This window comes from Dendropsophus ebraccatus, chromosome 2 (genome assembly GCF_027789765.1).
Source record: "Dendropsophus ebraccatus isolate aDenEbr1 chromosome 2, aDenEbr1.pat, whole genome shotgun sequence".
Lineage (NCBI taxonomy): Eukaryota > Metazoa > Chordata > Amphibia > Anura > Hylidae > Dendropsophus > Dendropsophus ebraccatus.
Window position 1 is genome coordinate 181,980,360 of NC_091455.1, and position 11,951 is coordinate 181,992,310.

General features: G+C 43.1%; 1 protein-coding gene across 1 annotated transcript; it reads right to left on the reverse strand.

Moving 5' to 3' along the window:
• Nucleotides 1-3,917: 3,917 nt before the first annotated feature.
• EXOG (exo/endonuclease G) lies at nt 3,918-11,708 on the reverse strand. The gene is made up of 6 exons (XM_069960485.1): nt 11,551-11,708; nt 9,890-10,039; nt 8,291-8,430; nt 8,128-8,204; nt 7,029-7,143; nt 3,918-5,743 (listed from the first exon to the last, which is right to left on the reverse strand). Exons 1-6 carry the CDS (start codon nt 11,678-11,680, stop codon nt 5,285-5,287), a joined length of 1,071 nt encoding a protein of 356 aa, XP_069816586.1. The 5' UTR covers nt 11,681-11,708; the 3' UTR covers nt 3,918-5,284.
• Nucleotides 11,709-11,951: the final 243 nt, after the last annotated feature.

An 11,951-nucleotide genomic window follows, 5' to 3' on the forward strand; every position in this document is an offset into this window, starting at 1 on the left:
AACAGCCATAGGAGGGCTAAAATGTGTTATAAAAAATGGGGATGATGAAAGACATAACATGTTCTCACCTCCCCCACTCCAGCACTGGTTCTGGTATAAAGCAGTTCCGGTCCCAGCTGCTTCTGGGACGTGATGCAGCCAGTCAATTGCGGAAGCGAGAACCCTCTATGGCCACTGACTGGCTGAGCGGGCCTAACACGTCACACCCCAGTTCCCCACTCAGATCCAGAAGCAGATGGAACTGGAGCTGCAGGATACCGGCACCAGCACTTGAGTGGGGGTGGTGAGGGCATGTTATGTCTTTCATCCTCCCCAGCACTCTGCCAAAAATCACTCCAGCTCGGAGTTCTCCTTTAAAAAGTACCTGTCACTAAAAATAACATCATCAGACATGTCAAAAGTTATTAATCACAGCTCTGATCAGAAGATATAGCCGGGGAGAGATTGTGGCAGCACAGTCCGTCAATATTCTCAAAAAGAAAATTGTAACGGAATAAGGGGCCAGCCGGGGAGCGGATCACGCAGCCACGATCTCTGCCCGTCTGTATCTTCTGATCAAAGCGGGTGTCAGCAGTGAGACCCGCTGTCATCAATAACTTTTGACATGTTATTATTTGTAGTGACAGTGCCCATTTAACTAAAAAAAAATAAATATTAAATATTGTATGCTGAATAGTCTTAACTATCAAACTATTACATTATTGATCCCCACAGGGAACTACGTAAACAATCACATCACATTAAAAAATAAAATAAAAATAAAAAAGTGATCAAAAAGTCGCCTCTAGACCAAAATGTTATTGATAAAATCTACATACCACAACACACAAGAAAACAAGCGCTACACTATAGAGCTCTGCAGAGAAATAAAAAACTATAGGGGGCAAAACATGTACTATATTAAAATGTGTTGGTATCACTCATGACTTCTTACTCACTGTGTTTATTCCACTTTCCAGTAAGGATGTTCATGTCTTACAGTTTCTAGTTAACAATTCATGGCTGGTTATTGATCACTTCATCATTTCTTGCAAAGCTGAAAAAACAGCATTTTGGTGGCGGGATGGTAAAAGGCCGAAATCTCCCTGCAGATGCACAGGACAGCACTGCCATCTAGTGGTAAAGAGAGATAACTGCACCCATTAAAAGGCGCTACCATTGAATCTTGACAAACTTTAGGCAGAAAGAGGTAATATGTAACGATAGATATCATGTTGCATACTTTATTGTATCTTGTAGGGGTAGAGGCTAGAAAAATATGGTAACTTTTATATAAATAGTAAGGCATGTTAGTAATAATTGTCATGTATAGGGTTTCAAACAAATTGAATACATGTAGCAGACAATCATTATAGACCTATTGGACTTCTTGTTGATCATTCTTATTGATTCTTTTATTGGCATTGTAACATATGTAGCAATATGATGAGCTGAGGACATTTGTAATAAGGTGCTTTTCATTGACTGAAAAGCCATTGGATAATCAGTGTAAGCCTGCAAGGCTGTGACAGTAACTTATAATAATATCTATTGTCATCATAACTGCGATGGTTGTTACCATCATCCCTATAGACTCTCCATTTTCCCTGTATACACAATGGGGTGTGTTGATTGACAGCTGAGCCACCAAATAGGCCAGTCTGCGAATACAGCATAGCTGAACAGCAGACAATTGGAATCACATCTCAAACGTTCAGCAGAATACCAACCTTGTTCCATATTTGTGAATTTTTAAGTGTGAAGATTCCAAATTTTTTTTTTTTTGGCTGAGGATGTGCAAGAAGGCACATAATAGGCCCCATTACCATAGTTACTCATATGCATCAAGTTTAACCTTTCTTAGACCAAGCAGTTTGACCTATAGGAAGGCAAAACCCATTTCCTCTGACCAACAGTGCTGCGTGTTGGACATTTTCCCTGGATCAATTTTGCATCATTTATTGCTAAATTATTTACAAGGCTCAATGTCATTTACTATTACATTACCTGCAGTTGTTCTTGTTTTGAATGCCGTTATAACCTCTTGCAGTGGAGCAATACCTTAACTGTAAAGAACCCTTTCCTTTAACGATTTCTGAATCGCCTTCCTTCCGCATATATAAAATTGTTAACAGTTCTTGGAATGAATTACCTGTGTGCCTCAGAAGTAACAAGGAAGTAGCACTCCAAAGCCTAAGTAAAGTGATTTTATTCATCCTTCAAGCAAACTACAGTAACGTTTCAAGCCCACAATGGGATCTTTCTTAAGCAATCCTATTGTGGGATTGAAACATTGCTGTGTTTTGCTCAATGGTTGAATAAAATAACTGAAGCTGTAAATTGCTGCATCCCTGTTACTTTTGTACATTAGTTTTGAACCTTGAGTCAGGTTCTTAGAAGTTGAGCATCCACTTCATGGACTTTAAAGGAGAAGTCCGGCAAAAAAATTTAAGTATTGTATTGACCCCCAAAAGTTCTACAAATCAACAATATACACTTATTACGGGAAATGCACATAAAGTGCTTTTTTCCCTGCACTTACTACTGCATCAAGGCTTCACTTCCTGGATAAAATGGTGATGTCACGACCCGACTCCCAGAGCTGTGCGGGCTGTGGCTGCTGGAGAGGATGATGGCAGGGGGATGCTCAGTGTCCCTCCAGTGCCCTGTGTCCCCTTTAATCATCCTCTCCAGCAGTCACAGCCTGCACAGCTCTGGGAGTCAGGTTGTGACATGACCATTTTATCCAGGAAGTGACATCACCATTTTATCCATGCAGTGAAGCCTTGATGCAGTAGTAAGTGCAGGGAAAAAAAGCACTTTATGTGCATTTCCCGTAATAAGTGTATATTAGTGAGTGATTTATATAATTTTTTTTATTTTTTTTTTTTGGGGGGGGGGGGGGGGGGAGAAATACAATACTTAAATAAACATTTTCTCCTGACTCCTCTTTTAAGTCCCAGGACCGTGCTATATGTTCTATATGCTACTATAAATTGTGTGCCAGTTATGTATATACATCATCATAGACAATGATCACAGAAACCAGAACCTTAAGTTACAATTATTAAATGGAATATTTACTATATACAAAACCTCTCCCCACCCCCATGCCTGCCTTTTTCTCTCCTCCTGCTCCACTGCATGTAGATGGAAACTGGTACAGTTGCAGATTTTATTATTATGGATCCAACATATTTATCCAAGCAACATTTCAGGTCAGTTGCAGAACCGCTCTCTACAGTTTTGGCACTCTCTAGTGGTTGCTTCATAGAACTACTTGTGTGCAGTAAAACAGAACCCTGCTTGCCACTGATTGAATAGATTTTGAAAAAAAGTTAGGCTAGGTTCACACTGTGTTTCATCACTACCTCACAGCTATCTGTCAGATACTGTTTTTTTTTTTTTTTTTTTTTTTTGTGGGATGCTTTATACTATAGGGTATTGCAACATGCTTCATTCATTTCAATGGCCCAAATGCAGTTAGTTACTGACTACATTTGGGCCGCTATCTGCTAATCTATTGGGACACAATAGAAAACCATGGTATTGGGTTCTGCCACATTAGCATATACCTGGGGGAAGTGTCCTGATTGTAGATAATGGCTAAGATGAAGGAAGCTGTTGGTATACCATGGTATACATTGACATCTCTTTCTTGGTGGGATGTTGACAGATAACACTTGTAAAGGGCAATTTATTTTTATCTTCTTTAACACAGACAAGATTATATGTCTTTCATAAACATGGTCATATCACTTGCACTTTGTCACATTTTGTGCTGTACAGATGGCAATGAAGGTAAAAAAAAGTACAACATTTAAATGTTTTTTTTTTGTTTCTTTTTCATATAAAAAAAAAAAAAAACACAACAGCAACCCACAGTCGGTATAACCATATGGTATATATAAGACTCAGTTCACACCACTTTTAAAAAGGCACTGTTGCAAATTTTATTTATTTTTTTTAAACAAATCAACAGGGGTTGTAATACTGCGTGCCCGCATTCAGTAGCAGACAATCCTGAGTACTTGCATTTTATGGTCAGCTCTCCTGTAACACAGCAGCAAAACCTCTGTAACATTATACAGTCTGAATTGTTGCATAACAAAGATCATTGTTTCCTGGTAAGCTGCAGAGTTGATATTATAATTAGAAAAAGTTAATATAATTAGCCTACATGAAATGCCCTCAGTTGATATACAACCTGCATGATGATCAGGTGTCTTTCCTTGTGTGAGCGCAAAAAAGGACTGGGACTTTCTGTGTTTGGTTTCTTTTTTGAACAGAGAAATGACCAAATATTGTCACAAAGGGAGCATGAACCACAGTTATGCCATATGTGCTCGTAAGGAGGAGGGGCGACGCTCTGGCAATGTCCCAAACTCCGTGATTGCTTCATGCTCCCTTCAGAAAGCATTGTTCAATGCAATACATACTGTAAGTACTGCATTGATCACTATAAGCAGTAAGAGAAAGGAAGCCTTGTCCGGCTCTAAGACCTGTCCTAAAATTCAGAAATTGAGAAATAGCTGTGCACCATAGAGATGGGTCTCTCAGGGATCAATAACAGCAGTGAAGGCACTAACATCAGTTTCTGCATCTTTTAGAATTCATCTGATAATTTACTTCTAATGGGAATGTTTTATATGTCCTAGTAACATACTAGTAGTTACAAATGTACTCATAAATAGGCACCACATATAGAAAAGCCTCTCTCCTGTCCTCAGTTTGGGTGTGGGTTTTGCAGCTCAGTTCCATTGAAGTAAGTGGAGCTGAATTGTAATATCACACACAACCTGAGGACAGGGGTGGTGCGATTTTTAAAAGAACGTAGCTATGCTTTTTCTAATGCTGGATACTCCTTTAACTTGGCTTATTAAGAAACATGGAGAGTAGAGAGGAGCGAATCTCGAGCATGCTCGAGTCCATCCGAACCCGGATAAAGCCCTAAGGCTATGTGGAAAACATGGATATAGTCATTGGCTGTATCCATGTTTTCCAGACAACCTTAGAGCTTTATCCAAGTTCAGCAGCCCCCGCTAATCAAATGCCAAACGATCGGGTTCGGATGGACTCGAACCCGAACCCGGTTCGCTCATCTCTAATGGAGAGGTTTGCCACATATGCTCACTGACAGTGTGGCCTCCTTTATTCTACCCTCTTCTGCTAGTTTAGATCTCTTAGAACATTTTACACATATAATTTTAAAGGGTTTGTCCTGCTAAATTTTACTTTTTTGGTTCTTGTTTTCCTGAGTGAAAAAAAAAAGATGTCTGAGAATTGGTCCTGCGGGTAGGACCTGTCACCCTCTTCTTCCATCTCGCACAGCACCCACCTCGCTGGACTCTAGTTCTTTCTTTTTCTGTTCATAAAGCTCTAGGAGATACTTGTCCGGCTTTATGTTGGCCTCATTGAGTTCTGACATGATCTTCTCGACCTTCTGCAGGTTCCTTGCATTCTTCATGCTCCTTCCAGCAATGTATAACTTGAACTCTTCCAGCTCTATAAGTTTACAGGTGTCCACCTCACAAATGTTCTTCACCTCTTTAGATTTGTCCACTTGAGGGAAGAAATCCAGACCGGACCATTTCTCAATTGTTTCGAGAGGGACCTGATATTCTGGCAGCTGATGCTGAAAGCTGATGGGGACATTGGGAACAATAAAAGCTCCTTGAGCTAGAGTCTCCTCTGGCTGCTTCTTCCTGGCGAGGACCACCTTGTATAGATGTGTGGGCACTGCTACGTCGTCCTTACCAATAACCTGGAAACGAGAAATATCAACTATAACTTTAATACAGGGAGACATTGGGGGGGGGGGGGGGCACCTTGCCTGTATTTATTTCAATAGCAACATATAATGCCTTATTCCACCTGTGGTGGCACTAGAGGGTATTTAAACCCTTGCTGCCAGACTATTCACAGATGATTTCTGGGGGGCTTATTAGCCAGGCACAATGTCATAAGCTTATTTCCCAGAGGCCATTCATGTCCTTGGTAGAAAAACAGGACTTGAAGACGTAACGTAATTGTGAGGTCAGTGGGGTCACTACTAAAGTCGTCTAGAAAAACATGTGACTATATCTAAAGTATCTATACCTAGTCTATCCCATTATCACAATGAAATCATTGGGGTAGTCACCAGCAGCTTCTCCTTACCCACCCCACCAACCTTGATTGTCTCCCTGTTTTGGTAGAGGGAGAGATTTTTTAGTCAAGACTAGACGGGCAATCAGAAGCCATCAGGGACTATCCCAATGACTTTGAGCAACATAAAAGTGAAGACAAGTTCCATGGAGGTATAGGGAACACTATACATATTTTCTGATATGTATAGTGAAATGTCAAATTAAACAGGGGGAAGAAACACATAATAATTACTTAAAGAGGTTGTCAGGGCTCAGGAAAATATGGCTGCTTTCTTACGGAAACAGTACCACTCAGTTTGGGTGTGGGTTTTGCAGCTCAGTTGCACTGAAGTAAATGGAGCTGAACTGTAATACCACACCCAACCCGAGGACAGGGGTGGTGCTGTTTATGCAAGAAAGTGGCTGTGCTTTTTCCAAACGTGGATAACCCCTTTAATATACAGATCATACAAGGATGAAGATATGATATACCAGGACTGCTTTCCCACCAATGCCAATGCTTAGACAGGACATTGAAGTACTACAATGTTTTCACAACCCACCATTCACCGCCCTTACAAAGAATCATATACTGTACATTACGCTCTTCGGGAGCCTCATTTAAATTCCAAATGTATAATTTATCAAATTAGAATCTCCTTCTGCTTACAGAACAAATAGGAGGTTCTTAATGAGAATGTGCAACGTCTTTCTTCCTCGACTGAGAAATTAAGTGGATGTGAGGCCGCCGATAAGAGCAACTTCATTTCACGACTGAACGCTTCTCAACGCAATCAGCCAGGTGCAAAAGCAAAGTTCAACCAGACTGAGGAACATGCATTGTTTTCTAGTCTATGCCAGCTGACCGGTCATCTCTGAAGTGGTGACAGCCATAGACATGTGATGTAAAGAATGACTCACCTGATAAGTGACACTTTTCTTGCCATTCTCGTCCTGCGTGGGCAACGTCAGAGGACCGCTCACAATCCAAACATCGTCAAACCGCTGTGTCAGGTCTCGGCAATACATTTCAAACCTAGATGGACATTTCATATGATCAGGTTAACCAGCCATTGTGATGTACTGCAAAACGGTTTCTATTAGAATACAAGGGCATTGGCCTGGTTGTCCTCATGTTCAGCTATTGCGGTAGATGGCAAACTATTATAGTGGATTAGAAAAACATTGCCGCTTTCTTACAGAAACAGCAGCACTATTGTCTCCAGGTTGTGTGTGTGGTTTTGCTGTTAAGCTCCATCCACTTCAATGGAAAGGAGTTGTAAAACCCCAAACTGTAGTAGAGTGATGCTGTTTGTAGAACAAAGTGGCCAAGTTTTTCCAAGCCTGGATCACCCCTTACTAATCAGTACTGACTGCCTCCTCCCACCACAGTTTGGTGTGGTGAGAAATCTCATGCCAGGAGATCAGGTTGGCGAGAGAGAATGAAACACTTTGTTATTGGGTTACTGCATTTAAAAAGCCTTTTCCCAGGTCCCCCCTCCTCTTCTTTCTGTCATCCACTGCTCATTATCAGGAAATGTCGACAGTTTTACATCAGTCAGATCCTGTTTGTGCTATGGTGAGGGGACGGAGATTAGTCCCAGCAGAGAACAAAGGATTACACAGCAGGGAGCCACTGAAAGCCCCTATTCAGAGGTTAGAGAGGTCAGTGCTGACTTCAGAGGAGATACCCCGGTGATGCAGCTGTAAATTAACTCTTTGTTGTCCTGTTTTGGTGCCTCATCTCCCTCCACCCCTCCCCTCTCCACAGAGAACAATGAAGACAGGGGGGGGGGGGGGGGAGAGCTTCAGACTGCTTTTTCATGATAAAAATGCATTTTTTGGCTAATAAACCCAATACAAAGTTTCTTAAAATAGTCTGTACTATTGATTTTTGCAAAAAAAAATTTAACGACAGTGACACTTTAACCATCCCCATCAATGTCCTTCCAGCCGAAGTCATGGAGCTAACGGCAACAATTATTGGAATGGTGTTTTCTACAAAAAACAGGACTCTTACCTGTTCCAGAAGCCGGCATTGTTCTCGTAGTTCTGAGGTACAATGTTTGATAGGTAGAAGGTTTCGGCCATAGCCTCCTGTATGCAGAAAAGGGAGTTTGTACTGTAACTGTACCAATAACTGTATTTGCAAATCAAACATATGAGAGAGAACGAATTCTTACCGGCGACAATTTACTGTCGCCGGCTGGAGCCATGTGACCCCGGGACCACCCACTGCGTAAATAGTCTTCATTGGTGGCGGTAAATATTTGTGGGATGTTTGGGTCCGGTTTAAATCGGCAGTGTTTTCTGTCAGCGACACCTGAGGAAAAGATAAAGAAGGTCCATTACATACAGGTACATTACGGGGCGACCATGCCTACACTATGCTTGGGTGTCATATATCAGGGATCCATCTCTCTGCATGACCCTCTAAACGCCCCACACGTTTCCTGAGTGGACATGCTCTCTGCTTCTCCTATATCTGCCCAGTCACATTCAGTTTTAGGAACCTCCAGATGTGCTAAAGGCCCTATTTGACGAAGCAATAATCCGCCAAATCAGGCAGATTGTCCCTCCATGTAATAAAGACAACGATCATCAGAGGAGCCGATTATCCCCTGATCATTGTCTTATAATAAGTTTAAAAATCATTGGCCGTCAACCACGCACGACTATGTGTAATAACGCAGCATGTGTAAGCAAAATAATAACGTTTATACTTAAGGCCCCGTTCACACAGAGCAAGTGCGGCAGAATGCCGCCAGCCTCCGTGTCATAATGACACTCTATGGGAGGCGCGCGCTGCATTTCTCAGCGCTAAAGAATGAACATGTTCATTCTTCAGCGCGGAGAGATGCTGAGAGATGCAGCGCTCGCCTCCCATAGAGTGTCATTATGACACGGAGGCTGGCGGCATTCCGCGGCAGACATTTCCGACGCAGAATTACGCTGCTCTTGCTCTGTGTGAACGGGGACTAAGTGTCCAGGCTTCCCCTGGTGTCCTGGGGCCTTAACCCTGCAGCCGCCTCTGACTGACCCATCTCTGCCAGTGACTGGCTGAGCTGCCTGTCAGTACATATACAGGGCCAAAAGTGTTGGAGGCGGCTGTGGGGTAAAGGCCCCAGGACGCCAGGGGAAGCCTGGACACTTAAATGGAATGTACCATCAGGCTTGAGCTGAAGCACTGGAGGCGGGCCGACCACCCCCAGCGGGAGGAATACAGCTCCATAGATTCTAATGGAGCAGTGTCATAGGGGGGCAGGGGTTTCCTCCCAATGGGAGTGGGTCTGCCCGCCTCCAGTGCTTCAGCCCGGGCCTGATAATAAAGTTTATACTATATACTATGTACTATTTTCTATGTGAAAGCTAGGAGTGCACGGACATCGCTAACAATCATCAATCCGTGTAATAGGCTCTAGCAGATCAGCACTCGCTTAGGCTGGGTTCACACTACATTTTTTCATCCATATTTGCAACAAAAAAAAAAAAAAAAGAAGAAAACCAATGCATTTGTGTGCATCTGTTTTGATCTCCTTTTTTTATTGATTTCCATGAAAAATAACAGATCAAAACGCATCAGATTTTTTTAACGTAAACAAAACAAGTGCTTGATTTTTTTTTTTTTTTTTCTAATAATGGAAGTCAATGAAAAAACGGATCAAAACAAGATGCACACAAATGCATCCGTTTTTCCCCTCTGTTTTTTGAAAAAACCTCTAAAAAAAATGCAGTGTGAACCCAGCCTTAAACTGTTCATCGGACCTTGGTCTTTAACTCACCAACAATTTTCTCTTTTGTAAGATGCTCGATCACCCACCGCGGGATCTTCTTGGCTTGATCATAGGATAAAGCATGACTGATATATTGTCTGACCTCCGCACCACACTGTGGGAACCCATACTCCTCCAATGGTGACTTCTGTACTGGATCTGGGGACAAAAAGTGTCAAAAGAACATTATGGTAGGTGCTGCTATGTCCATTATTTGCCTTTATATCTTGAAGGTAACGTACTGGCTGTACTGTAAAGCGCTCTGCAATGTTGTAGTCTGATTAATTACAGCTGCTTAACGTTTAGCCCTTCCGTGCCAGTGTGTTTCCTGCTGCATATAAGCGTTGTACACAGGGGCATAACTAGAAAGGGCTACTAGGGAAGAAATGGACGCAGGGTTTCGGCCACATGCATTGTCTGAATCTTTTTTTTCTACATGGTTTTTAACTGCTTAAAATATAAACATGGTGGCATATTAAATTATCTGCATACCAGACCTGAACAATACCGCCATACTGTGGCTGGATAACACCAATGTAGCAGGCCTGAACTATACCACCATACTGTGACTGGATAACACCGCCATACCAGACCTGACACCACCATACTGTGACTAGATACAGTGTTGGACTGGCCCATGAGAGGAACGGAAGAGCCTCCTGTGAGCCATCAGCTTTAGGACCTGCACTAACACTGACTGACATGTCGTTTCTCACTGGTTATTCATTGGTGGCCCCCAGGATCATTTCCTCTGATGGGCCCCAGATACCCCGGTCCGACACTGACTGGATAACATTACCATACTAGACCTGATACCACCATAATGTGACTGGATAACACCTCCATACCAGACCTCACACCACCATACTGAGAATGGATAACACCGCCATACCAGACCTGACCAATACCGCCATACTGTGACTGTTTAATACCAACATAGCAGTCCTGATACCACCATACAGTGACTGGATAACACTGCCATACCAGACCTGCTTGCCTACCTACCAGCCTGCTAATGCAATATTATACTATAATATATGTGCCAGATTGGCACTGCAGATACAATGAGACAATTCTAATTATTGTAACACTGTATGAGAAATGACTATTATGCATAAGGAGGAGTTCTTTTAGTCCTACAGGAGCTGCAATCAGTGTGATCTGTGTCTTTTGGTGGGGGGGGGGCACAGACAGCAGACAGACCACATTGGGAGTTGTAGTCCTATAATGTCACACTTATGCTTCTATGTAAGCGATCAGCCAGTATATCCCCATCACACACACATATTATATATATATATATATACACACACATACACACGCTGTCACTGTCTCTCTGCAGGTGCCTGCCGGAGAGGGCTAGGGGTCAGAGGTCATCCAACCCAGCAGGATGCTCCTCGGTACAGGCAGCTGACAGGCCAGACAGGAGGAGAGGAGGCTCCAGGCAGTGACAGAGGGTAAGGGGGCAGCCATGCTTTACCTCCCCCTCTCTGCACACTCTGATGCCGCCCCCTGCTGGTGGGTGTTGCCCGGCATTTTTACACACATCGTTCTCCCCTGGTTGTGATGTACAGTGCATGTGCCGGTGCACAGGAAGCGCACGTGTGTGTACCAGCGCCTATTGCTAAAGACACAGTCGCGTATTCTCCGGCAGGGGGCGGGTTTCTTACCTGGCTCGGCTCTTTTTCGGTCGTATAGATAAAGCGCGGCCAAGCAGGACGATGTGCTCACAGCCGCCCCCAGCACGAATCCGCCCAGGAAGCGGCGATTTATGAATCGGTAAGACAGGCGTCCGGACATCACCAGGAAGCGGGAAATAAGACGAATGAGATCGCCACCTGCTGGCCAGGACCAGTCACATCCTCTTCAGCATAAGATGTGCTGCCAGCGACATCTACTGGCCAGAATTGTACATTGCACGTTAGGTATAGAAGTTACAAATAAAATGTACGATGGGCGCCATCTGCTGGTTGTCTTTGAATTCAGTTAGCTGAATTCGGATTTTCTGAGAATAATAGGAGTTGTACTGTAGTTCTGCAACCTAATTTAGGTCCCCCAGTGCTGTGTTCTC

Excerpts from the sequence above, each read along its gene's own strand:
- EXOG (XM_069960485.1), bottom strand. The coding sequence starts at position 11,680 with ATGTCCGGACGCCTGTCTTACCGATTCATAAATCGCCGCTTCCTGGGC. Across the intron at positions 8,431-9,889 it reads TACAAAAGAGAAAATTGTTG|GTGTCGCTGACAGAAAACAC; the intron begins GTGAGTTAAAGA and ends TCTTTTCCTCAG. Across the intron at positions 8,205-8,290 it reads GCGACAGTAAATTGTCGCCG|GAGGCTATGGCCGAAACCTT; the intron begins GTAAGAATTCGT and ends TTCTGCATACAG.